The sequence below is a fragment of the Macrotis lagotis genome, chromosome 5, assembly GCF_037893015.1.
Source record: "Macrotis lagotis isolate mMagLag1 chromosome 5, bilby.v1.9.chrom.fasta, whole genome shotgun sequence".
Lineage (NCBI taxonomy): Eukaryota > Metazoa > Chordata > Mammalia > Peramelemorphia > Peramelidae > Macrotis > Macrotis lagotis.
Window position 1 is genome coordinate 18,257,610 of NC_133662.1, and position 23,858 is coordinate 18,281,467.

Below are 23,858 nucleotides of genomic sequence, written 5' to 3' on the forward strand. Positions count from 1 at the left end.
ACACAATTAGGGACATTTAATGCTATTGAGTTCAATCCCCTTATTTCAAAAATAAGGAAACTGCGGTTGGGAGAAGTTAAAAGAATTGACCAGGATAAGATGTCCAACTAGGAAGTATCTGAGGTAGGATTCGAACTTGGATCTCCCTAACTCCAAGTCCTATACTCTATCCACCTGGCTGTCTCTAACTTACCCAAAATCATACAAGTGATAATGGCTCACATTTATATGGCACTTTGAGCAGTTAACAAAGCACTTGCTTCACAACACTGAGGTAATAGCGCAAATATTATCCCTATTTTACATATGAGGAGACTGAGGTCAAGCGACTTCATCAGGGTCTCTCAGATAATAAATGTCAAAGATGGGATTTAACTCCAGGTCCCCTGATAGCAGAGCCAGTGCTCTTCCCATTATGTGAAACAGGAAGCAACATTTGAATATGGTCAGCTGTCTTTTTCCATGACACCAAGATGCCTCTTTAAAGAGCTTATGCTCACAGCCAAGTCTTGCCATTTGGAATCATCCACTGCCATTTTTTTTTTTCGGATGGGGAGATGTGGCTGTGGACAGGGGACTCGGGTCTGGCTGGGATTGAACTGGTCCCCTCTCCTTTCTTGTTGGCTGTCTCTGGGGTTCCTCTTCATCCCCCAGGATGATATGGGTTTCTCTTCAGCTCAGTTGAAGAGGCAATGTGGTTTTGTGGAGACATCACTGGGCTTGGAGTCAGGAGACCCGAGTTCCTATCCTGGTCATGTGAAGGTTGCTTCAACTCTCTAGCCTTCACTGCCTCAACTACAGGTGCAATGGTTGTGTTGGCACTGCCACTTTCATAAGGCTGTAATAAGGACATCACTTTGCCAAGCCTAAAGTCCTTCTAGAAATAATAACTGTCATTATTGGGGTTCAGGCATGGCAGGGAAACTGAGGTACAAAGGACAGGAGATGACTGTGCTGTCCTGGTACTCCCACTAGGCCTTTAGCTGTATGGACTGGAAAGGAGATTGAATAGGATTAGAATGGATGGGACCCTAGAGGTCATCTAGCCCTTCTTCCCTTCCTCACCCCCAATCACTTTGCAAAAAAGAGACTGATGAGAAGTGACAAGTCATACAAGGCAGTCACAGAATCTGTATTTAAACCCAGCTGCAGATGCTTTAAACCTGATTAAATAGTTAAGACTACATAAGAAAAATGGAAGGTTGGGGAAGGACTGGGGCTGTCAAGAGGGGAACCAGAGAACATCCCCCATGCCCACTCCCAACCCAAGTTGTTCATGCTCTCCACAAATTACTTTGTATTAAATTTATGTTATTCCCCTCCCTCCCCACTGTCCCCTAAGGAAAGATTTGTTTACAATTTATTTTTGTATCACCAGCCCTGAGCCCCAGCACAGTAAGTACTTAATAAATGCTTGTTCTGGTGAACCTGGTGAACAAGGTCACACAAGCCTGGGTCCCAGTTTTTGTTGCACTAGACAGACTTTGGGGGGACAGAGTATCTGAGCAACTTCTGGGTCAAGATCCCTCAAGAGTAGAATAAGAAATGGTCACAGCCCTTAAGACATAACCTGGAGCAGCCTGGGCTTCCTGGAACCCCATCCCTTTAAGAGCCTAGTCCTCCAAGACCTGACCCAAGGAGACTGTCCCAATTTCATTCCCTCCCCAGAAAGGAACTCCAACACAAGGGTGACATCATCCACAGAGCCAGGATTTAAAAACAACAACAACAACAACAACAACAATAATAATAATATAAATATGTTAAATAACATTTAAAACAATAAATAGAAAAATAAACTGATAAATAAATCAAAGTACAAAATACTTCCAAATTGCAACAGAAAAAAAAAGTCACACAGACAGACAGACACCTAATTTGAGTAGCTTCAAATATGATCACCAATGATCTCTTTTCACAGTTCACAGCTTTGTTCCCTCCTCTCCCATTTGCCCTCTTCCCAGAAGGCTGGCTCTAGGAGACCCCAAGTCCAGTAGTAAGTATCTTGGTGAACCCCAGCATGCATCAGGGCATGATGCTTCCTGCCCCAGTACCCTCCCGCAAAGCAGCAGCAAACCCTCTAAAGGGGAGAGTTCAGGAAAGTGGATCAAGGAACTGAGACCAGGAACCAATGGCTGAAATCTCCTTGGATGGAGGAGGAAGAGGAAGAGGAGGACCACAGGAAGGCACACTCTGGGCCATGATGAGTGGGCTTCTCCCTACAGTGGCAGGTCAGTACTGTTGTGGCGGGTTTTCCGGGAAGTGCCATCATCTCGGGGCAGTGCCCTTTGTAGGATGGACATTGCTTCAGTCTTTTTAAGGTCAATCACAGCATAGGAATCTGACCGGCGGGTAGGGTGTGCAGAGGACACTGGAGGACGAGGAGTTGGGGGACTCTGGTGCTCCTTGGGGTGGTCCCCAGCCCAGCCCTTCAATTCCACCTGAATGTAATTCAGCTGTCGTGGTGGTTCTGGGCCTGGTCTGCGGAAGTCAAAGTTGAATACTCGGGGAGACCCCCGACGACGGGACAGTGGCACAGGGAAGTTGATGTGACTTCGGGGGGCAGCCCGAGCATTTATGTAGTTCTGGAGTGGGGTTTCATCCTCATCCCCACCATCAGGGTAGCCATTTGAGGAAGGGGTCAGGCCATCCCTGGAATCCCCATCATCCTCTTCTCCTGGTTGGTGAGCCTGGCTCTCCCACACAGGTGGCAGTGAAGGCAGGTTCTCATAGTGTAGCAGAGCTGCCCGCCGCTGTGAAAAGCCATTCCAGCTCAGCTCCTCTTGGCTTAGTCTCCAGTTCCCACTACGGGGCGGGACCCCACCAGTGAGGTTCTCATATGTACACTTAGGCTGAGCCAGACATTCAGCTGGGCACTCATTGTTGTTGTTGTGGGCTGGTCCACTCTGCTGGCCAGAGCAGAGGGGCCCCCCACATTCTGGCCCAGGGCTGCCACAGTAACCCTGACACTTTACCACATGACGTAGGGTAGAGCTTGGGTCCAGGACAAACTTCACCTGACCTGGCTGCAGGAACACCTTGGGGTCTCGGCTGTCTAGGACACAGCTTCGAGCCCTCGAAGGGAAGCCTACCCGACCCTCAGGTAAAGGCTGTAGGCAGCGCCGGCCCCTTCTGTCTTCCTCATTTCCAGGTGTGTTGACATAGGTGTGGGACTGTGAAAAAAAAAAGGCAGATGCATTAAATCGGGGAGAGCTGATAGGGTCAAAGGGAAAAAAGAACTTCCCCAATGAGACAAGGATTGAATCCATAATTTCATTGGAGATAGGGAACTCCCTCCCCAAATAAAGTTTACAGCCTCCCTTTTCTGCAACATTTGGATTTAGAGAGATTCCAGGAACACAGAGTTTAAGTGACTTGACCAGGTTCACCTAACAAAACGTGTTGGAAATAGATCTTGAACTCACACCGTCCTGATTTCCAGGCAAGCACTCTATCTACTAGATCATGATGCCTTCAAAAAAAAAAAAAAAACTAAATAAAAAGATGAGGAGGGAAAAAGAAAAGTAGAGGCACCAGAAGAGATGGACTGGGTCAGAAAGAGAAAGTTGGCACCTTCTCCAACTCCAAACCTTCCAATAAAGTCCCCTTCTTTCCCCTCCCTTTACCTTTCCTCTCACAAAGTTCCCAATGGAAGACACAGCCAACCTCCTCAGTGTTTCCTAACCCTGCTCCCACCAATGAAACCAAAGTCGGAGTGTGGAAGCCAGTCAGCACTTACCTGCTCCTCAGGGGCAATCAGAGCATGGGTTGACTCCTCTCCAAAGGAAGAGTGTCGTAAACTGCCCATAGAGGCGGGGCGAGGGGTGGAGTATGGCGGGCCATCCCCAGGGAAGCTGGGGAAGCCATTGGAGAAGCCAGACACAGTGTAGCCCAAAGCTGGAAGGAGGAAGAAAGTGGTTACAACAAGGTCAGAGCAAAATGCAGTCATGAATCATTTCCTAGACAAATACCCCTCCAGAAGGAAAGACCCACGTTTTCAGTAGCATCCTATTACCTTCCAAGTAAAATTTAGGCTTGTCTGTTTGGTATATGAAGTCCTCCAGGACTTGGTGCCACTAGAAAACACCAGCTTTGCTACTTATTACTTCTTTCCAAAGTCTATGGTCCATTCAAACTCCAAATATACCTTGGACTTTCCCACTCCCACACCTTTGCTCCTGCTACTCCTTCTACCTACAAGGTCTTCCTACTCAAATGTACTTTTTAATCACTCCCAAGCTTATCTCTGACACAAAGCCTTCTCCAGCCCATCCAGCTCAGAATGACCTCTCTTCTCTTCACTCTCAAAACAACAGTCATTAGTCCTGCACACTCTGTGTCCTTGGGGTGGAAGAGGATCTGTGATTGCTCTCTATTAACACAGAGAAATTTCAGGGAAGAAACTCCCTAAACTGACATTAAGCTGTCACAATTCTACAATGTCTAGTGCTAGAAGAATTGTCTGGAGCACTGAGAGGTTGAGAAATTTGCTCAGGGTCATACAGGCCAGAGGTGTTCCCACCAAGGTAGGACTCAGATATTCCTATCTCCAAGCCTAGCCACCCCCATCCATTCTGCATCAGGCCACCTCACTTAAGAAATGCTTAATGGGCAGACTGAACAGCCACATCAACATTTACAGGACACTTCCCCTACTCCCTCTTGTCTTTAGTGAGCTGGTCATAAGCACCTAGCATGATAATTAGTTAATGGATTGAGGAGAGTGAAGGGACATTGCACACTCCATCTGGTTTCCCCAGCCCGCATTAATGCACAGCCCAAAAGAGGCACTCAGTGATAATGAGTCCACAGCCAAATGGTGCTTTATGGTTTATGGTGCACTTCTGGTTTTATAACACCTCCCAAAAGTTAAGCAGATGAGAATTTATTTTTTGCATTTTAAAGATGCAGAAATTGAACTTCATAAAGGCCAAGGGACTTGCCAAGGTCACACTGGAAGTGCTGGAGAGGCTCTAAATCCAGGCTCTTCCATTGACCTCCAGGCAGGTGCTTGCTGAATGAGGGGAAAATAAGGATCAGGGGTTCCACCTCTCTAGAAACTCATATCTGTGAGAAATGGCAGCTAAGAAAGGTGTCACTGACTAGGAACCAGGTTTAGACAGAAAGAAAAAAGGAAGAGTTCTTGGATGCCATTACCATGGAAACCTACCATTTCTTTCCTGGGTCCCCAACTATTAGAACACAGTGCTTCACAGCACTTTGGTGAAATGGCCTTGTGCCCTTCCCATCAGTACTGCTGTTCCTGGACTTCCCAGGTTTATCTTCCCTGACCCCTCCCTGAGGTCACTTGGGGTGAGGGATTGAGGAGGACCTCACCATTGGCAGCATGGGGGTTCTGAGGCAGGCCCATTTCAGCTGAGTGGCTGCTTCGAGTGACAATGACCGGCTCTTCCATCACGCTGATGCTGTTGCACTGCATGAGATCCTGCAGGAGGTTGAAGAGTTCCTCAGCCCGAGAGCACTTGAATGCAAAAATGCCTGTACAAGGAGGAAAGAGAGCATGTTAGTTGTGGCTGTGTGATCCTGGACATGTCACTTCAGTTCCCTGCACCTCAATTTTTAACTTGCAAAATGGGAAGAATATTTGCACTGCCTCAAAGTCTTCTTCTAAGGGAAGCACTTACTGTACCTTCATGTGTCAGTGTCAAGCCCCTGGGATTTTTCTGGGTTTGGAATTCTCCACCGATGCAAGGAGCAATTCAACTCTTAACTTAAAATTTTAGAGGTGCCAGAGGCCTGGGAGGTGGAGTCAAACCTGGGTCTTCCTGACTACAGGGTCAACACCCCATTCTCACCACCACCCTGGCCAATAATCAATTTTTAAAGCATTCTCTAAATGTGATCTATCAGTGAGGATTCCCTGGATTTATGCTGCTTTCCAAACAATTTATGGACATGGAAGGGACAAGATGACCATCTAGGAAAGGTCAGATAAGCTTTCCCCATACATAGTAAGTATGAAGCCCAAGATATTTTCAGTGTAAATCAGGGGTTCTTAATCTGAGGTCCATGGATAGATTTCAGGGAGTATATGTACTTGGATTGGAAAAATAAATTTGCTTTCTTTTGTAATCCTTTGTATTTTATTTTATGCATTCAAGAACACTATTCTGAGAAGGAATTCTCAGGTTTCACCAGAGAGTCTAAAGGTCTTTGACACAGAAAAGGTGAAGAACTCTTGATGTACACACTAGGACTATAAAAACTGCTGATATCCCAGAAATATGGCATCTGAATATTGCTCTCCCAGCAAATACCCCTACCAATCCCAAGTTATAGCCCTGGCACCCAATGTTCCTGGGGGGGGGGGTCTCCCTAGAAAGCATCAGACACTTTGAAGATCTAGTAACCATGACTCTCTGATATCCAATCAGGTGCCTGAATGACATCTCACCTCCAAATCATAGCAACAATCAATTTCCTCCTAAGGAACAAGGATGCACAAAAATAAGATATTGGATATTTATTTGTTCTAAAGGCCGTACCATTTTTACTGGGGTAGAGTGGAGGGAGGGAAGAAATAAAATCAGACAGGAAAACTGTACCAAATCATATCGGCCCAAACTTAGTGCCCCAACTTCTCCTTACCCACTGGACCTAATCAATCATTCAATCATTCAATCAAAAAGCATTTCGTGGGTCCCACACAATACTCTTTCTCCAGCACACCAACTGTTGACCAGTTCTGGGGAGCACCTCCATGGCTAAAGGAAAAAGTGGAAGGGAAAATAGAAAGGAAATCACCTTGGGTTCAGGGTAGGTAGCATCTCCATAACCGAGCATTTTCTCCAGTGGGAGAAAATGCCCTCCCTCCCTGTTCCATTTCATACAAACCACAGGCTTGAGAGCTGGAGAGAGCCTTGGAGACCATCTAGTCAGACTCCCTCATTTTATTTTATTTTGCATTGGGGACACTGATTTATTAAAGTTATGGTACACACAAAAAATGAGATCTTTGGAGTTTTTAAAAGCCTGGCCTTGTCTCCCCCATCATTGTTTTCTTTTGTTTGCTGCCTTTAAGTCCTTGGTCTAGGATCAGTTTGGCCTCTCCCCCATGAGATAGTCATGGAAATTCCATCCAACCCTTATTTCCTCTTTCCAGCCAAACTTAATTTTTTTTTTTTTTGGCTACTTCATGCCACTCATTTTACAAATCAAGAAACAGAAGACAAGAGAAAGAATTCCCAAGATTATACACACAGTGAACCACAGAGCTGGGATTCAGACTGAGGCTCTCGAACTCCATTTGCAGAATTCTTTCCATCATGCTCTGCTGTCTGGCAAATTCTCCCTTCTCTTCCAATGCTACTTCAAAGTCCACTAGCTCTGCTGGGAAAACTTCTCTAGCCTAAAGTGATCTTCCTTCCCCTTTGTCTTAATCCAACTACTAAAGCATATGACTTACAAGGGAGCTTAGATCTCTCTCACCCACTGATGCAATTTCCTCTGCTCAGTTCCCTGAGGTATAGAAGCAGTTTAGAATGTGGCTGTTTTTCTCAAGGAAGAACAATGAAATGCCTATGTGATCACAGCCTGGGATCACAGGACTGGGTCAAACCATCTCAGGCAGCTAACTAGTCAAAGTCATGGAAATGGCTCAAGGGTGCAAACAAGCTGTTCATCATTATCCATGAACCCCAAAGCTCCAGAGGACTACAAACATGGCAATGGAGTAGCAGCTTGAGTTTCCTTTTGCCAGTATCTATAAAGACAGTAACCATGGCAAAGAGAAGCCCAAGGACTCGTGGTGAAGAAAGCAAAGACTAGACCTGTAACTTCATCAATGAAGATAATTCAGTGAGGAAGCTCCTTCTTCCAATGGTGATCAGCAATTATTCTGCAAGATAAGAGTCTTTAGAGAGGTGTCTAGGACAAGTTCAGTGATATGTCCACTATCACTTAGCCAGCGTCTATCAGAGGTACAATGGAGACCCTTCCAACTTATGAGGTATTACCATAGCTATGAGGTATACTGAGTGAGTTTGCAACACTTCTACACGCCATCAAATTGTAAAGTGGCAATGGAAGAAATTAATATCAGGTATTTAAAACCTGATCAATTAATTCAACCCCCCCCCCAAATAGGAGGTGAAACTGAGATCCAAAAGGTGATGAGAATGGCCCAGGGTCACCCACAGGAAGTAAGTGGGAGAGGCAGAATCAGAACTCACATCTTTGGACTTGAGATGATTCTCTCTCCACTGTATCACTTTGCTTCGTTTTGTGCAGTCTTCACACATGACACAATGAACTCCCAAACATTCCCCCCAAATAATTCTGGGTACCCCAAAAATATTTTTAAAAGAAGCATCAAACCCCAGACCTGTGTCCTAGCTAGATGAATAGTCTTATAAAGGGGATAGAGGTATGAAATACCCAAAAGCTGGTCTACCAGGAGAGATGAAGAAAGTATCCTTCAATTTCATTAAGAAGGAGCCCAATTCCTGATTTTTTTCAAAAAAATATTTTGAAAGAAAACCCCGAGAAGACTTTCATGAACTGATACAAGGTGAAGTGAGTAGAACCAGGACAATGTTTTAGATAAGAACAATAAAATTGTAAAAATGACCAACAGTGAGAGATTTAGCTACTCTGATCAACATAATGATCCAAGACAACTCTAAAGGACCCATGAGGAAACCCACTTCCAGAGAGAGAACAGAGGAATTCTGAGTGCAGAGTGAAGCATATTTCTTCAAAAACTCTCTTGATTTTTTATTATTTTTAATTTATTTTTATGGAAATGTTTTGCATAACCTTATGTTTATAATGAATATCATAGTGCTTATTTTCTCAAGAAGGGGTAGGAGGGAAAGAATTTGTAAGTCAAAAGTTTAAAAAATGATTGTTAAAAATTTCTTACACAAAATTGGGAAATAATGAAATAAAAATAATCTTTAAAATATATTGATAATCATTTCAATATAATTTCCTTTGTAATCCTTAATTTTAAGCATTTAAAAACTGTTTTCTAACAAGAGTTTCTTAGGTGTTGCCAGCCCACCTGATCTATGATACAAAAAAAAGGAATAAGGCCTTCCTAACAATCTCTTTTCTCCCTTTCTCCCTTATATAACTAACCTCTCAGTACTGCAGCAATCTGCCAAGAGATCCCAGGGCAGCCACAACTCTGGTTGGTAAATCACATTCTCTTGCCAGCAGCCCTGACTCCTTTCCTGAGCCACCATTCCCGAGTAGAGCTAGAATTTGAACCCAGGCACTCTGATTTCAAAGCCACTGTTTTTCCCACCATTCTACACTACTGGCCTCTAAATTTCCTTCTACCTTTAACAAGCTGATATAAATTAGGGCCTTTCATAGAATCATGTGGAAGTGGCCCAAAGACAGTTCTTCTGCTCTATATCCCACACCCCTGCAGACTTTGGCCTACCTCAGCTAGGATCCCCAGGTCCCAGGTCCAGGAGAAGCAGGTCGAGAACAGAAATGTGCCCATGCAGCCATGAGAAGAGAGGCTGGTGCTCACCCTGTCCTGTCTGGCAGCGTCGGCCACTCTCAAAGGAGAAGAGGTTGGAGTCAAAACCATATCGCCGCAGGCAGAGGTAGGGCCACCGCACAGCATCACGTCTGTGGAGGTGCAGCACCAGCTCCCTTTGGGTCAGCTCCATCACCCCAGAACCCAGCTCCATCCCCTCATCATCCACATTTATTACCTGCATGGCAAGGAGACAGATCAAGTTGGGAAAGAACGAAAGTAGTCACTTGAGCAAAGGAGGAAGCAATCATTTTACCAGTGGAGAGATTCTAATGACAAATCTTCGGATTTAGAGCTAAAGGGACCTTAGAGCTGAATGGGACTGTAAACATGACTGGAATAGAAATTTAGTGCTGGAGGGACCTCAGAGGCCATAAAGTCCAACAGATGAGTAAACTTAAGGTTCAGAGATGTAAAGTGACAACACAGTCATACAGCTAACCAACAGGAGAGCCAAACCCCATATGTTCTATATGTTCTAAATGCAGATCTGGTGCTTGTCCTATTATACCACTGCTTGTCAAGAAAACAGTTCTAGTCCAGGTTAAGACTAACTCACTATGTGATTCTGGGAAGCTCACTTTCCCTCTTCAGGCTCAGTTTTCACTAAAAACTAGACAGTCTTGGATTAAGGTAATTATCTTTAAGGTATTATCCTGCTCTGAACATCTATGGTTTTAGTTTGGAATTATTGTATGATTCCATAAAAAGAAAGAATAGTGCTAAGGTCCAAATAGGTTCAGACATAAAGGGTGATATCATAAGCCAATTAGGAATCATTTATCTGTCAGATCTATGGAAAGGGGAGGAGTTTATGACCAAACAAAAGATAGATTAACATTATAAAATGGAAAATGGATAATTTTGATTACATTAAATTAAAAAGGTTTTGTACCAAAAAACCAATGCAAACAAGATTAGAAGGAAAACAGATAGCTGGGAAACAATTTTTCAACTGCTGCTAAAATATATAGAGAATTGAGTCAAATTTATAAGAATTCAAGTCATTCCCCAATTGACAGTCAAAGGAGATGAACAGGTAGTTTTCAGATGAAAAAAATTAAAGCTATCAATAGTCATATAAAAATGCTCTAAAACATTATTGATTAGAGAAATGAAAATTAAAACAACTTGAAGTACCACCTCACACCTGTCAGATTGGCTAAAAAGGACAAAAAAAAGGAAAATGATCAGTGTTAGAGGGGATATAGGAAAACTGCAATATTAATGTACTGTTGATGGAGTTGTAAACTGATCTAATCATTTTAGAGAATAATTTGGAACTATGCCCAAAGGGCAATAAACTGAGCATACCCTTTGGTCCAGCAATACCACTACTAGGTCTGCATCAAAAAAAAAAATCATAAAAAAGGGACAAAAACCCACCTGTACAAAAATATTTATAGCAGCTCTTTTTTATAGTGGCAAAGAATTAGAAATTGAGGGGATGTCCATCAATTGAGGGACAAATTATGGTATGAATATGATTGAGTACTACTGTTCTGTAAGAAATTATGAGTAGTAGACTCAAAAAAACCTGGAAAGACTTGCATGAGTGAAGACTTGCAGAATCAAGAGAACATTGTAACCATTAACAGCAACAATGTGTGATGATCAGCTATGAAAACCTTAGATCATCTCAGCAGTTCCGTGATCAAGGGCAATTCTGCAAGACTTGTGATGAAAAATGTCATCTATATTCAGGAAAAAAAAACACCTTGAAGTTTGAATACAGACCAAAGCATACTGTTTTCACTTTTTGAAAGCTTGTTTTATGAGTATTCCTTTTTCTCATGGTTTTTTTTCCCTTTTAGTTCTGTTTCATGTTTCTCAACATGAGGGAAATGTGTTACACATGATTATACATGTATAATCTATATCAAGAAGAAGGGAGGGAGGTAGAAAAATGTGAAACTCAAAAGTTTACAAAAAGATGAATGCTGAAAAACTATCTTTGCATGTAATTGAAAAAATAAAATAACATTCATTAAAAGAAGAAAAAAAAGAAAGAAAGAATAGTGGATTTAGAACTAGAAGAACTGGGTTCAAATCTTAGCTCTTTTACCAATTATCTGTGGAATTCTGGGTCAAACACAATTTTTCTGGGCCTTGATTTACTCCTCTATAACATTAAGGGGATGGATGAGATTATTTCTAAAGTTTCTTCCAATGATATTTTGTGATTTTAGGATCCTAAACCTTAATTTCTTCACATGCCCATAGCAGGCATTACCAAGGTACAGGGTAGCAATTCAGAGGCCTTTTTTTGGAGGAGGGAGAGAGTCAAGGAGGTGAAGACAAAAGCAGAAAGAGGTACTGACTGTCTTTTCTCTTCTCCTCCCTCCCCAAAGTTATACTCCTTTGAGTCAAGAGCTCCCTCTTCAGATGGATAGTAACGCAAATCCAAATCCCAACTGCAATGGCCACTAGGAATGGGAAGGGGGCTCCTCCTACAGGTAGAAGAGTTCCTTAGTTCATATACTAGTCAACAAGAGTCACTTCTTCTGGTGGGGCTGAAATGACTCTTCCTAAACACCTTTATTCTGAAGCACTTTCCATGCTGGCCCAAAGGGTTCCCCCAGAAATGAGAAGAAGTAAGTGGAAGTAGGGGAGGAAGAATGGTGGGGAAGGTAGTACCTTGAATTTAGTAGGATGATTGTTTGGTACACTGTCTCTGTAGAGGCAGCCAAGACAGCTTCCCATGATGTCAGAACAGCTGGTCAGCCCTGGGAGGAAAAAGCAGGACAGAGGCAGTAAGCAGATCATCAGGCAGAGTCCCAGAATCCCAAAGCCCTGTAGTAGAAGTTGGGTTTTCTAGCCCTTATACCTCTGACTTCTGGTCCAATTCAGCAGGCATCTATTGTGCCCAGCACTAGGTACTATGTTACAAAAGCAAAATAAGAAATAACTCCTGACTTCACAGTTATTTTGTTTCTTTTAAAAACAGGTTTATAATTTTTATCAGCATAAGGAGGAAACTCCATCAACCAATACAGATCATTACCTACTCTGCCACTTTCAGAGGGCTCTGAGAAGTTAAGTGACTTGCTAAAAGTCATCAGCCAGAATGTGTCAGAGGTGAGGCTTGAACTCAGGTCTACCATCCTCCAGGGCTGGTTCTCTTTCCAATGGAGAGAATTCTACCAAGTGGAGAATAAAGTTTTTAAAGTCTAGATCCTGTTATTTGTTCATACAGCCTGTTTTGGTTTTGGTCTTTTTGAATTGTTAGACTTGTGCACAGCCTTTCCTGCTATTTCTTTAGTCCATCCTACCCTACAAAACACAACTATGGGTTAGCAGAAACTCTCACAGAGCAGACATAGCTTTTCATATCTTCCTCAGTTTCCAGGATCAAGGTTAACTGTAACAAATATCAGACTCCATAAACAAGGGAAAGAGATGTACAGTAAGCAAGGTGGGAAGTGACTACAAATGACAGGACCACTTTTTTCCATGAAATACTCAGCTAAAAGTGAGATCAGCTCTCAAGTTCTTGTATCATTTTGCCTGGACTTCTCTGCCCTATAACCCATTCGTTGCCTTTTATCCCAATTATTTGCACATTCCCCTTCCATTAGATGGGAGGGTCCATGCAAACAGTTCTGTGTCTGAAAGACCTTAGGATTTCCAAGACCTAGCATAGTCCGTCCGCCCTGCCCCCGTCCCCACACACCAGTGCTCAATACATCTTTAATGAACTGAACTATGATGTAAACCCAAGCCTGGAACTAAGATAGAATGGGTTAGACCAAGAGGATTAGACAAATGAGGATCTTGAACCCAAAAGTTGAGAGGTGACAGGCAGACAATAAACTAACAATCCCCCAGTTCCACTCCAAAGTTCTATTTTAACTGGAAAAGTTTCAAGCATCAAGTTCTGAGTGAGCCATTTCTCCCTCTTCATCTCCCTTTACCCCTAGCACAAAATTCTTACCTCACCCAGGCCATTGGGGTGCTGACCATGGGAAGGGGACAGGAGAGGACCTCCCACTTTACCCCACAATCCTCAGTGGGGCATTATAACAGCCATCTTGCAGAGATGTCACCCAGGTTCCATCTGGGACAGGCCCAGAGTTCACCTGACAAAGGAGACAATGGGACAGCAGATTCAGCCAAAGACTTTTCATTCCTGGCCCATAAGAGACTTATGATTGCCAAGGAAACCACCCTGCTCTAAATATTATTGCTATGAAAGCCATCTTTAACTTATTTAATCCATTCAACTTTTCAAAGAATTTTTTTAGAACAGGTAAGGAAGGTTATTTACTTCTAGAGGCAAGTTTTCCATCTAATTCCATTTTATGGAGCCCTATAAAGGTGTTCCCTTCTTTTAAGATCTCCCTTCTTGCTTGTTTACTGTCTCTATATACCATTTTAGCATAGTCAAATATTATAGGATTCTACAATGGTACCGAGAAACAAAGTTTCTTGAAAAATATAAAAGTCATGACGTTTTACATTTACTTGTATTTAGTATTTGGTTTTTTTTTTTAAGAAAACTTACTATTTTCATATAGTATGTTTGATATTTTAAAGCAATATGATATGTTGGATAGAAGACTAGCCTTGGAGTCAGGAAGGTTCAAGTCCTGTCTCTGCCACAATTGACCCTGTAACCCTCTTCAAATCATTTAACCTCTCAATGCCCAGTTCTCTTAAGACTGTAAATTATAACAGTGACAGACCTGCTTTGTAGAGCGTCCTTGTTACCTGGGAGTTCCATTAATTGGAAGTGTCAAACTCTGCCTGTAACATTCTAGGGTGGTCTTTCTCCTCCCCTACTCCACCCCAATAGATCAAAATGTAATAGAAATATTTAACAAATAAAATACAATAAAACATAAAAAAATAAAAATAAGATCTCCCTTCTTTTAAGTCCTCTGGTCACAGGACCAATAGTATCTCAAAAGCACACAAGTCCTAGACATCTGTAAAGGGGAAGGAAATAAATATTTGTATATGTGCCAGGCACTGTGCTTTCTAGAAACATCTCATTAGGTCTTTACAATAACCCTGAGAAGTAGGTCCTTTTTACTAATCTTATTTTACATTTGAAGAAACTGAGGCAAAGAGGCAAAAATTACTTGCCCAAAGTCACATAGCTAATTTCTCAGACTGGATTTGAATTCAGGTCTTCTTGACTCCTGGAAGAAATCATCTGAATGAGAGGGAAAGAAAACAGTCCCCAAACCGGGAGCCTGCTGAAATTGCACCCTCTTGTTTTTTAAACCATAGACATAAGGTACATTCTTGATCATCTAGCTCAAACTACATTGTTCCAAATGGGAAAAAATTGAGATTGGTAATATTGTTCCAAATTGAGCAAATAACTTCCTATAGATCACACAGTGATGATAGCAGAGCTGGGATTTGATTCAGATCTCCACTGCAAATCTAGTGTTCCTTCCATTACACTCAGCAACATAAATCACAAGAAATACTTTGCTTTCTAAATCAATCCACTTTCTAACAGTAACTAATATACTTTTAGACTTATTCTGTTCTGAGACAGACCTTGACTATGCCCAATGGGTGCTCAAAGTATCTGAGTAACCTACCTGATATCTCCAATGAACCTTTTTTGCCTGGCAGAGAAAGAGATCAGGACTATTACCTAGTAAAACTTGCCTGGCAAGAGCACCAACAGTCCCTGTGAGTGCTAACATGGTAAAAGAAAGAGCACACATCCGGGAAACAGGAGGATCCTTATCCTGACTAGCTACACAGACCTTGGGCTGGTTGCTTTTATTCTCTATGCCTCACTTTGTTGGATAAGACAACATCTTGTGTTTTGTATTCTAACATTTTATGTTCTAAAGTTCCTTCTAGCTCTATTACTTTATGTTGTTTTCTGGCATTCCATGTTCTAAGGTCCATTTCAAGTCCAGTCTTTCCATCTCCAAACATTCCAATTTCTGTGTCCTAACATTCTATGTTCCATTGACGGTCTTAGCTCCAACATTCTTTGACTGAGGTGTCTATCATGCCAGTGGCAAAATGTAATGATGAAACATTTAGCAAAATAAATAAAAATATAATAAAACACAACCATCAATACATTTTAAATTAAGTCAATATGTATTCCACAGGAATTTTTATGAATGGTTCAGTGACCTCCTTTCCATTTGAGTTTGACATAAATTCCAGTCTTGGCATTCTATGGTCTTATGGTCTAACATTCTAGGTTCTCAGGGTTCTTCCAGCTCTGCCATTCATCTATGTCTGTTCTAGCATTCTAGGTTCTCAGGTCTCTTCCAGGTCTGCTTTCTATCTATATGTCTGTCCTAATATTCTCAGTTCTCAAAACCCTTCCAGTTCTGCCATTCATCTATATCTGTTTTAACATTCTAGGTTCCCTGGTTTCTTCTAACTCTGCTATTCTGCATCTGTTCTAACATTCTAGGTTCTCAGGTCTCCTCCAGCTCTGCTACTCTATCTATATGTCTGTTCTAACATTCTAGGTTTTTAGTTCCCTTCCAATCCTGCTATTGTATCCATGTTTGTTCTAACACTCTAGGTTTTCAGGTTTCTTCCAGCTCTGATTTTCTATCTGTATGTCTGTTCTAACATTCAAGGTCCTCAGGGCCCTTTCAGCTCTGTTTTTCTATCCATATGTCTGTTCTAACATTCTAGGTTCTCAGGTTTCTTCCAGCTCTGCTTTTCTATCTATATGTCTGTTCTAAGATTCTAGGTTCTCAGAAGCCTTCCAGTTCTGCCATTAGTCTATATCTGTTTTAACATTCTAGGTTCTCAGGTTTCTTCCAGCTCTGCAATTCTATCTATGCCTGTTCTAACATTCTAGACTCTCAGGGCCCTTCCAGCTCTGCTTTTTTATCTATATGTCTGTTCTGACATTCTAGGGTCTCAGAACCCCTCTCTGTATTAAGATTCAAGGTTCTCAGGGCTCTTTTAGATCTGCTATTCCATCTATATATCTGTTCTAACTTTGTAAGCTCTCAGGTTCCTTCAATTTCTGTCTGTTCTAACATTCTAGGTTCTCAGGTCTCTTCCAGTTCTACTATTCGTTTATATCTGTTTTAACATTCTATGTTCTCAGGTTTCTTCCAGGTCTACCAGTCTATCAATGTCTGTTCTAACATTCTGGGTTCTCAGGACCCTTCCAGCTCTGCTATTCTATCCATGTCTGTCCTAACATTCTAAGTTCTCAGGTTACTTCCAGGTCTGCTATTCTATCTATGTCTGTTCTAACATTCTAGGTTCTCAGAATCCTTCCAGTTCTGCCATTGTCTATATCTGTTTTAACATTCTAGTTTCTCAGAACTCTTCCAGGTCTGCTATTCCAACCATGGTATTCTATTGAAGTCTGTTCTAACATTCTAGGTTCTCAGGTTTCTTCCAGCTCTGCAATTCTATCTATGCCTGTTCTAACATTCTAGACTCTCAGGGCCCTTCCAGCTCTGCTTTTCTATCTATGTCTCCCCTACCCCACCCCAGTAGATCAAAATGTAATAGAAATATTTAACAAATAAAATACAATAAAACATAAAAAAATAAAAATAAGATCTGCTTTTCTATCTATATGACTGTTCTAATATACCATGTTCTTAGGAGCCTCCCAGTTCCACCATTGTCTATATCTGCTTTAACATTCTAGGTTCTCAGGTATCTTCCAGGTCTGCAATTCTGTCTGTTCTAAGATTCTAGGCTCTCAAGGCCCACCCAGCTCTGCTTTTCTGTGTATATGTGTGTTCTAACATTCTAGGTTCTCAGTTCCTTTCCAGCTTTGGTATTCTATCTATGTCTGTTCTAACATTCTAGGTTCTCAGGTTTCTTCCAGCTCTGCTATTCTATCCATGTCTGTTCTGACATTCTAGGTTATCAGTTCCCTTCCAGCTCTGCTGTTCTATCCATGTGTGCTCTAACATTTTAGGCTCTCAGGACCCTTCCAGCTCTGGTATTCTATCTATGTCTATTCTAACATTCTAGGTTCTCAGAAGCCTTCCAGTTCCACCATTTGTCTATGCCTGTTCTAATATTCTAGGTTCTCAGGGCTCTTCCAGCCCTGCTTTTCTATCTATATGTCAGTTCTAACATTCAAGATTCTCAGGTTTCTTCCAGCTCTGCAATTCTATCTATGTCTGTTCTAACATTCTAGGCGCTCAGGGTCCTTGTAGCCCTACTATTCTATCGATGTGTGTCCTGACATTTGAGGTGCTCTGCTTTTCTATGTCTGTCCTGACATTCCAGGCTCTCTGGGCCCTGCCAGAACTGCTCTTCTACCCATGTCTGTCCTGACATTCTGGGCTCTCTGGGCCCTGGCAGCCCTGCTCTTCTACCCATGTCTGTGCTGACATTCTGGGCTCTCTGGGCCCTGCCAGCCTTGTTCTTCTACCCATGTCTGTCCTGATATTCCGGGCTCTCTGGGCCCTGGCAGCCCAGCTCTTCTACCCATGTCTGTGCTGACATTCCGGGCTCTCTGGGCCCTGGCAGCCCTGCTCTTCTACCCATGTCTGTGCTGACATTCCGGGCTCTCTGGGCCCTGGCAGCCCTGCTCTTCTACCCATGTCTGTGCTGACATTCCGGGCTCTCTGGGCCCTGGCAGCCCTGCTCTTCTACCCATGTCTGTGCTGACATTCCGGGCTCTCTGGGCCCTGGCAGCCTTGTTCTTCTACCCATGTCTGTGCTGACATTCCGGGCTCTCTGGGCCCTGCCAGCCCAGCTCTTCTACCCATGTCTGTGCTGACATTCCGGGCTCTCTGGGCCCTGGCAGCCTTGTTCTTCTACCCATGTCTGTCCTGATATTCCGGGCTCTCTGGGCCCTGGCAGCCCAGCTCTTCTACCCATGTCTGTGCTGACATTCCGGGCTCTCTGGGCCCTGCCAGCCCTGCTCTTCTACCCATGTCTGTGCTGACATTCCGGGCTCTCTGGGCCCTGGCAGCCCTGCTCTTCTACCCATGTCTGTGCTGACATTCCGGGCTCTCTGGGCCCTGGCAGCCTTGTTCTTCTACCCATGTCTGTGCTGACATTCCGGGCTCTCTGGGCCCTGGCAGCCCTGCTCTTCTACCCATGTCTGTGCTGACATTCCGGGCTCTCTGGGCCCTGGCAGCCCTGCTCTTCTACCCATGTCTGTCCTGACATTCCGGGCTCTCTGGGCCCTGGCAGCCCTGCTCTTCTACCCATGTCTGTGCTGACATTCCGGGCTCTCTGGGCCCTGGCAGCCTTGTTCTTCTACCCATGTCTGTGCTGACATTCCGGGCTCTCTGGGCCCTGGCAGCCCAGCTCTTCTACCCATGTCTGTGCTGACATTCCGGGCTCTCTGGGCCCTGGCAGCCTTGTTCTTCTACCCATGTCTGTGCTGACATTCCGGGCTCTCTGGGCCCTGGCAGCCCTGCTCTTCTACCCATGTCTGTGCTGACATTCTGGGCTCTCTGGGCCCTGGCAGCCCAGCTCTTCTACCCATGTCTGTGCTGACATTCCGGGCTCTCTGGGCCCTGGCAGCCTTGTTCTTCTACCCATGTCTGTGCTGACATTCCGGGCTCTCTGGGCCCTGGCAGCCCAGCTCTTCTACCCATGTCTGTGCTGACATTCCGGGCTCTCTGGGCCCTGCCAGCCCTGCTCTTCTACCCATGTCTGTGCTGACATTCCGGGCTCTCTGGGCCCTGGCAGCCCTGCTCTTCTACCCATGTCTGTGCTGACATTCCGGGCTCTCTGGGCCCTGGCAGCCCTGCTCTTCTACCCATGTCTGTCCTGACATTCCGGGCTCTCTGGGCCCTGGCAGCCCTGCTCTTCTACCCATGTCTGTGCTGACATTCCGGGCTCTCTGGGCCCTGGCAGCCTTGTTCTTCTACCCATGTCTGTGCTGACATTCCGGGCTCTCTGGGCCCTGGCAGCCCAGCTCTTCTACCCATGTCTGTGCTGACATTCCGGGCTCTCTGGGCCCTGGCAGCCTTGTTCTTCTACCCATGTCTGTGCTGACATTCCGGGCTCTCTGGGCCCTGGCAGCCCTGCTCTTCTACCCATGTCTGTGCTGACATTCTGGGCTCTCTGGGCCCTGCCAGCCCAGCTCTTCTACCCATGTCTGTCCTGACATTCCGGGCTCTCTCTGGGCCCTGGCAGCCCAGCTCTTCTACCCATGTCTGTGCTGACATTCCGGGCTCTCTGGGCCCTGGCAGCCTCTGTGGCAGCCCAGCTCTTCTACCCATGTCTGTGCTGACATTCCGGGCTCTCTGGGCCCTGGCTCTTCTACCCATGTCTGTGCTGACAGCTCTGGCAGCCCTGCAGCCCTGCTCTTCTACCCATGTCTGTGCTGACATTCCGGGCTCTCTGGGCCCTGCCAGCCCTGCTCTTCTACCCATGTCTGTGCTGACATTCCGGGCTCTCTGGGCCCTGGCAGCCCTGCTCTTCTACCCATGTCTGTGCTGACATTCCGGGCTCTCTGGGCCCTGCCAGCCCTGCTCTTCTACCCATGTCTGTGCTGACATTCCGGGCTCTCTGGGCCCTGGCAGCCCTGCTCTTCTACCCATGTCTGTGCTGACATTCCGGGCTCTCTGGGCCCTGGCAGCCTTGTTCTTCTACCCATGTCTGTGCTGACATTCCGGGCTCTCTGGGCCCTGGCAGCCCTGCTCTTCTACCCATGTCTGTGCTGACATTCCGGGCTCTCTGGGCCCTGGCAGCCCTGCTCTTCTACCCATGTCTGTGCTGACATTCTGGGCTCTCTGGGCCCTGCCAGCCCAGCTCTTCTACCCATGTCTGTGCTGACATTCTGGGCTCTCTGGGCCCTGCCAGCCCAGCTCTTCTACCCATGTCTGTGCTGACATTCCGGGCTCTCTGCCTTTCTATCTGCCCAGCCCTCCCTGGTTCCGGACCCCCAGCCCTGGCCGCCCGTGCCCGCTCTTTCCTCAGTCTGGGCTCTGAGGCCCTTCCCGTCACCAAGCCTCGGGGCCCTTCCCTGGCAGGAGGGGGATTCTGGCCGGGCCCTGGGGAATGGAGGGGCCGCGGCGCCCACCCTGCCTGGGGGGGCTGGGCGACCCTAGGATGGGTGGGGTGGGGCCGTCCTCCGAGTGCGTGTGCGCGTGGGGGGCTTCTCCCCGCCCCGGACCCTAGCAATGCCCGCACGGGGTGGGGGGTCTCCCCGGGGCTCGGGCCCAGGCCCGGCTCCTCCACAACTGCAGGCCAAGGGCAGCTCCCCGAGGTGGCGCGGCCGGGCCGGCGCGCCCCGGACTCACATGGCCCCGCAGTCCAGGCGGAGCCGGGGGGCCCGGCTCCCGGCTCCCGGGTCGGGTCGGTCGGGTCGGCTCCGGTTCCAGCGCAGCCCCAGGCCGGAGGCCTCTCCTCTCCGCCCCGCCCCGCCCCGCCCCGCCGCGCGCCGCCCCGCCCCTCCCTCGGCCGCCGCCGCCGCCGGGGTCAGAGGTCGCCCTCACCAACGAGACGGAAGCGGCCGGGCCCAGGGCGCGGAGGAAACGCAGCCTGAACGTCTCCCCCTAGAGGACGCAGCTGCTGCTGCAAGGAGCGAGGGGCGCAGGAGGCCGCTAGAGGGCGCGCGGGGCGCAGGAGGCCGCTAGAGGGCGCGCGGGGCGCAGGAGGCCGCTAGAGGGCGCGCGGGGCGCAGGAGGCCGCTAGAGGGCGCGCGGGGCTGAGCCTCCCCACTCGTGACATTAGCCATTGAATCTTACGTTCTATTCGCAACAACCTCGGGGAGAAAGTGCGATTATCTGTAGTTTTCAGAGGAGGAAAATGAGGCAAAAGTGAAGTGACTCGCCTAGTGTCACACGGCTGGGGGGCGGGGAGGCGGCGGGGGCGTGGAATAGCTGAGAAAGTTCTGGCGGGGTTGGATCTGAGGCAACGCGGGCCGGGGAGCCCATCCAGGCGCGGGCACCAGTGCGGGCGCGGCCCGTCCTCGGACAGGCCCAATGGCTGGGCCCTGGGCAGGGAGGGCATGTAAGAAGACTGGGCAGGTTGTGAAGGGCTTTCTACGTGATAGGGGGAGCACAGAACGACCTATAATAACAGGGGGTGTGGGCGTTCAGAGAGGACCGCCCGTCTGCTGGCAGGGCTGGCCAAGCCTTTCTCAGGCTGCTCACCCACCTTTGTGGTTCACCTGTCACCCGACGCTCACCTGGCTCCAAGAAGCTGTACCGTGCACAAGGGCCACGCCCTGCTAAAATCATCTGGGCAGACAGGCTAAACCAGGCGAGGGTAAATGACAGGCTTCAAACCCACCGTGAATTAAGGGAATATCTACTCCAAGCATGTGAAGACTTTCCAAGACAGCAGAGCTTTGTCAGACATTGAAGACAGCGAGGTCACACACGCATCCCAAGCCATCATCAGTTGTCTTGACTTTTGTTTTGCTGGTGGACTTTGATAACCTGTAAAAGAGAATAGGGCTGACAACTTTGTTTAATTCTGTCACACTTACGTCTAAGACATCGCCCTGTTGATATCACTGGTTCCTCTTCAAAAAGGAAGGCTAGAGCAGCTATGTGGCACAGTGAATAGAGCACCATTCAAATCCAACCTCAGACACTTAATAATTACCTGTGTGGCCTTGGGCAAACCACTTAACCCCATTGCCTTGCCCCCCAAAACCTAAAAATGATAGCAAAATCAAATGTATGATCATCTTTGTGTATGACTGAAGTGGGATAGAGGAGCAGATCATAGGAAGTGAGTAGGTTGAGGAAATGAGTGATTAAGGGAATGGAAATAATGAATAAGGGGATGGAGAATGGTAAACGGGGTTTAGATGAAAAACAACCTACAAAGGTTCAGAACCATTTGAATGTGTGAATGGCCAGATTCCAGAATGTGCATCTCTGAATGGAAGGTACCATTCTTCTCAGGGAAGGAGGGAGATTAGGCAAGGAGAACTAAGAGGTTTTAATGAATAATATGGCAAATAAAATGTCCTACATAACAAAAGCTCTGTAAATGGTCTCAATAATTTTTAAAAATCTTATCTATTGTTTGATAATAATATAAAAAATGTAATTCTTAAGTGGATTGTATAAAAGATTTTCAATATCATGGGGAAACCTATAGTTTAGATCTCTTTCTCATTCTGTAGAAAATGTTTAGAATTAGTTTAATCTATATTAAATAAATATTAAATTAATCTAAATTAAATCTATATTAGACTTCAGACTAAAATATAGAGCACAGAATTTTCTTCCCAGGAGTAAAGTTGCTGTAATGGCAATCTGTCCATGACTGTTCACTTTGTCCTACTCACTCATCCCCTCTGAAACCTGAACAGTGTGTGCAGGAAGTCTATTTATTCATTGGTCTCTGTCCTAGAGTAAAGATCCAAATTCTCTGAGAATAAGGGGGATTCGTGGAAGGACGATGAGCTCAGTAAGGGTTCACTGGGCCAGGGAGTATTTCTTTCTTTTTTTTTTTTTTTTGCAGTTGTGCCTTAATTCAGTCAGGTTAGATAACCTAGCTAAAGGTAGATAATGGGAAAATGTTGAATTAGTTGGGGTAGCTGTGTTGGAGACAATCTATGACTGACTAGGGGTGAGAAAACTCCAATTCTAAAGCATAGGTTGGACCATATCATTTTTTGCTCATGAAGCGTCCATGATTCTTTTTTGTCTCTAAGATGAAAAACAAACAAAAAAAAAAAACCAGATACACACACACACACACACACACACACACACACACACACACACATACATAAAAAAAATCCTGGGTTTAGCATTTTTAAAAGCCCCTTTCCATCTGATCTTTCCACATGCACTACAGATTACTCCCCCTTCCAGCTCACTACATTCCAGCCAAACTGGTCTATATATCTCCTATAAATACCTTATATTCTTATACAAATACTTATATCTCAAAGACAGGTGGATGGTGCAGTTGATAGAGTGCTAGACCTAGAGCCAAGAAGTCCTCAATACACATCCAGCCTCAGACACTCTCTATCTAATACTTGGCTAGTCGCTTTACTGCCTCAGTTTTCTTAACTGTAAAGTGGGGATAATAATGGCAGCTACTTCCCAAGTTTATCATGAAGAGCAAATAAGATATTATTTGTAAAGCACTTAATAGAGTTCCTGGAACATGGTAGGCATTTAATAATGTTTATTTCTTTCCTTCCTTATATTCAATCTTGTATCTTCTGCCTGGATCCAAAGGTAGAATGGATGGATGGATGGATAGATGGATGATGGATGGATGGATGTTCTCCCTTCATCTCACCCCTACCTCTCAGAACTCATAGCTCTTTGAGTCTCAGCTTGTAAACTCCTACAAGAAACTTTTCCTGGCTCCTCCAGTTCTTAGTGCTCCTCAGAGGACACCTTTTGTTTATTGTGTATACATCATACAGTGACTTAAATGGGTACCTGTAGTGCTCCTCTATTATAATGTAAGCTCTCTG

At 45.4% G+C, this 23,858-nt stretch overlaps 1 protein-coding gene across 4 annotated transcripts; it reads right to left on the reverse strand.

Annotated features, from left to right (window-relative positions):
- Positions 1–525: 525 nt before the first annotated feature.
- Positions 526–21,663, reverse strand: FRS3 (fibroblast growth factor receptor substrate 3). 4 transcript variants are annotated; one of them, XM_074236920.1, is made up of 7 exons: positions 20,701–20,824; positions 13,449–13,593; positions 12,152–12,240; positions 9,506–9,692; positions 5,338–5,499; positions 3,740–3,897; positions 526–3,173 (listed from the first exon to the last, which is right to left on the reverse strand). In XM_074236920.1, exons 3-7 carry the CDS (start codon positions 12,215–12,217, stop codon positions 2,220–2,222), a joined length of 1,527 nt encoding a protein of 508 aa, XP_074093021.1. In that variant the 5' UTR covers positions 12,218–12,240; positions 13,449–13,593; positions 20,701–20,824; the 3' UTR covers positions 526–2,219. The 4 variants fall into 4 exon arrangements, with proteins under 4 accessions (XP_074093021.1, XP_074093020.1, XP_074093018.1 ...); XM_074236919.1 differs by lacking the exon at positions 20,701–20,824 and adding an exon at positions 21,591–21,663 and having other exon boundaries at positions 12,152–13,593; XM_074236917.1 differs by having other exon boundaries at positions 12,152–13,593.
- Between the last annotated feature and the right edge of the window lie 2,195 nt (positions 21,664–23,858).

Coding starts and splice junctions, on each gene's coding strand:
- FRS3 (XM_074236919.1), bottom strand. CDS start 12,280: ATGATCTGCTTACTGCCTCTGTCCTGCTTTTTCCTCCCAGGGCTGACC. Junction 5,500..9,505: donor ACGCTGCCAGACAGGACAGG/GTGAGCACCAGC, acceptor CTCCTTGTACAG/GCATTTTTGCATTCAAGTGC. Junction 3,174..3,739: donor TGATTGCCCCTGAGGAGCAG/GTAAGTGCTGAC, acceptor TTTTTTTCACAG/TCCCACACCTATGTCAACAC.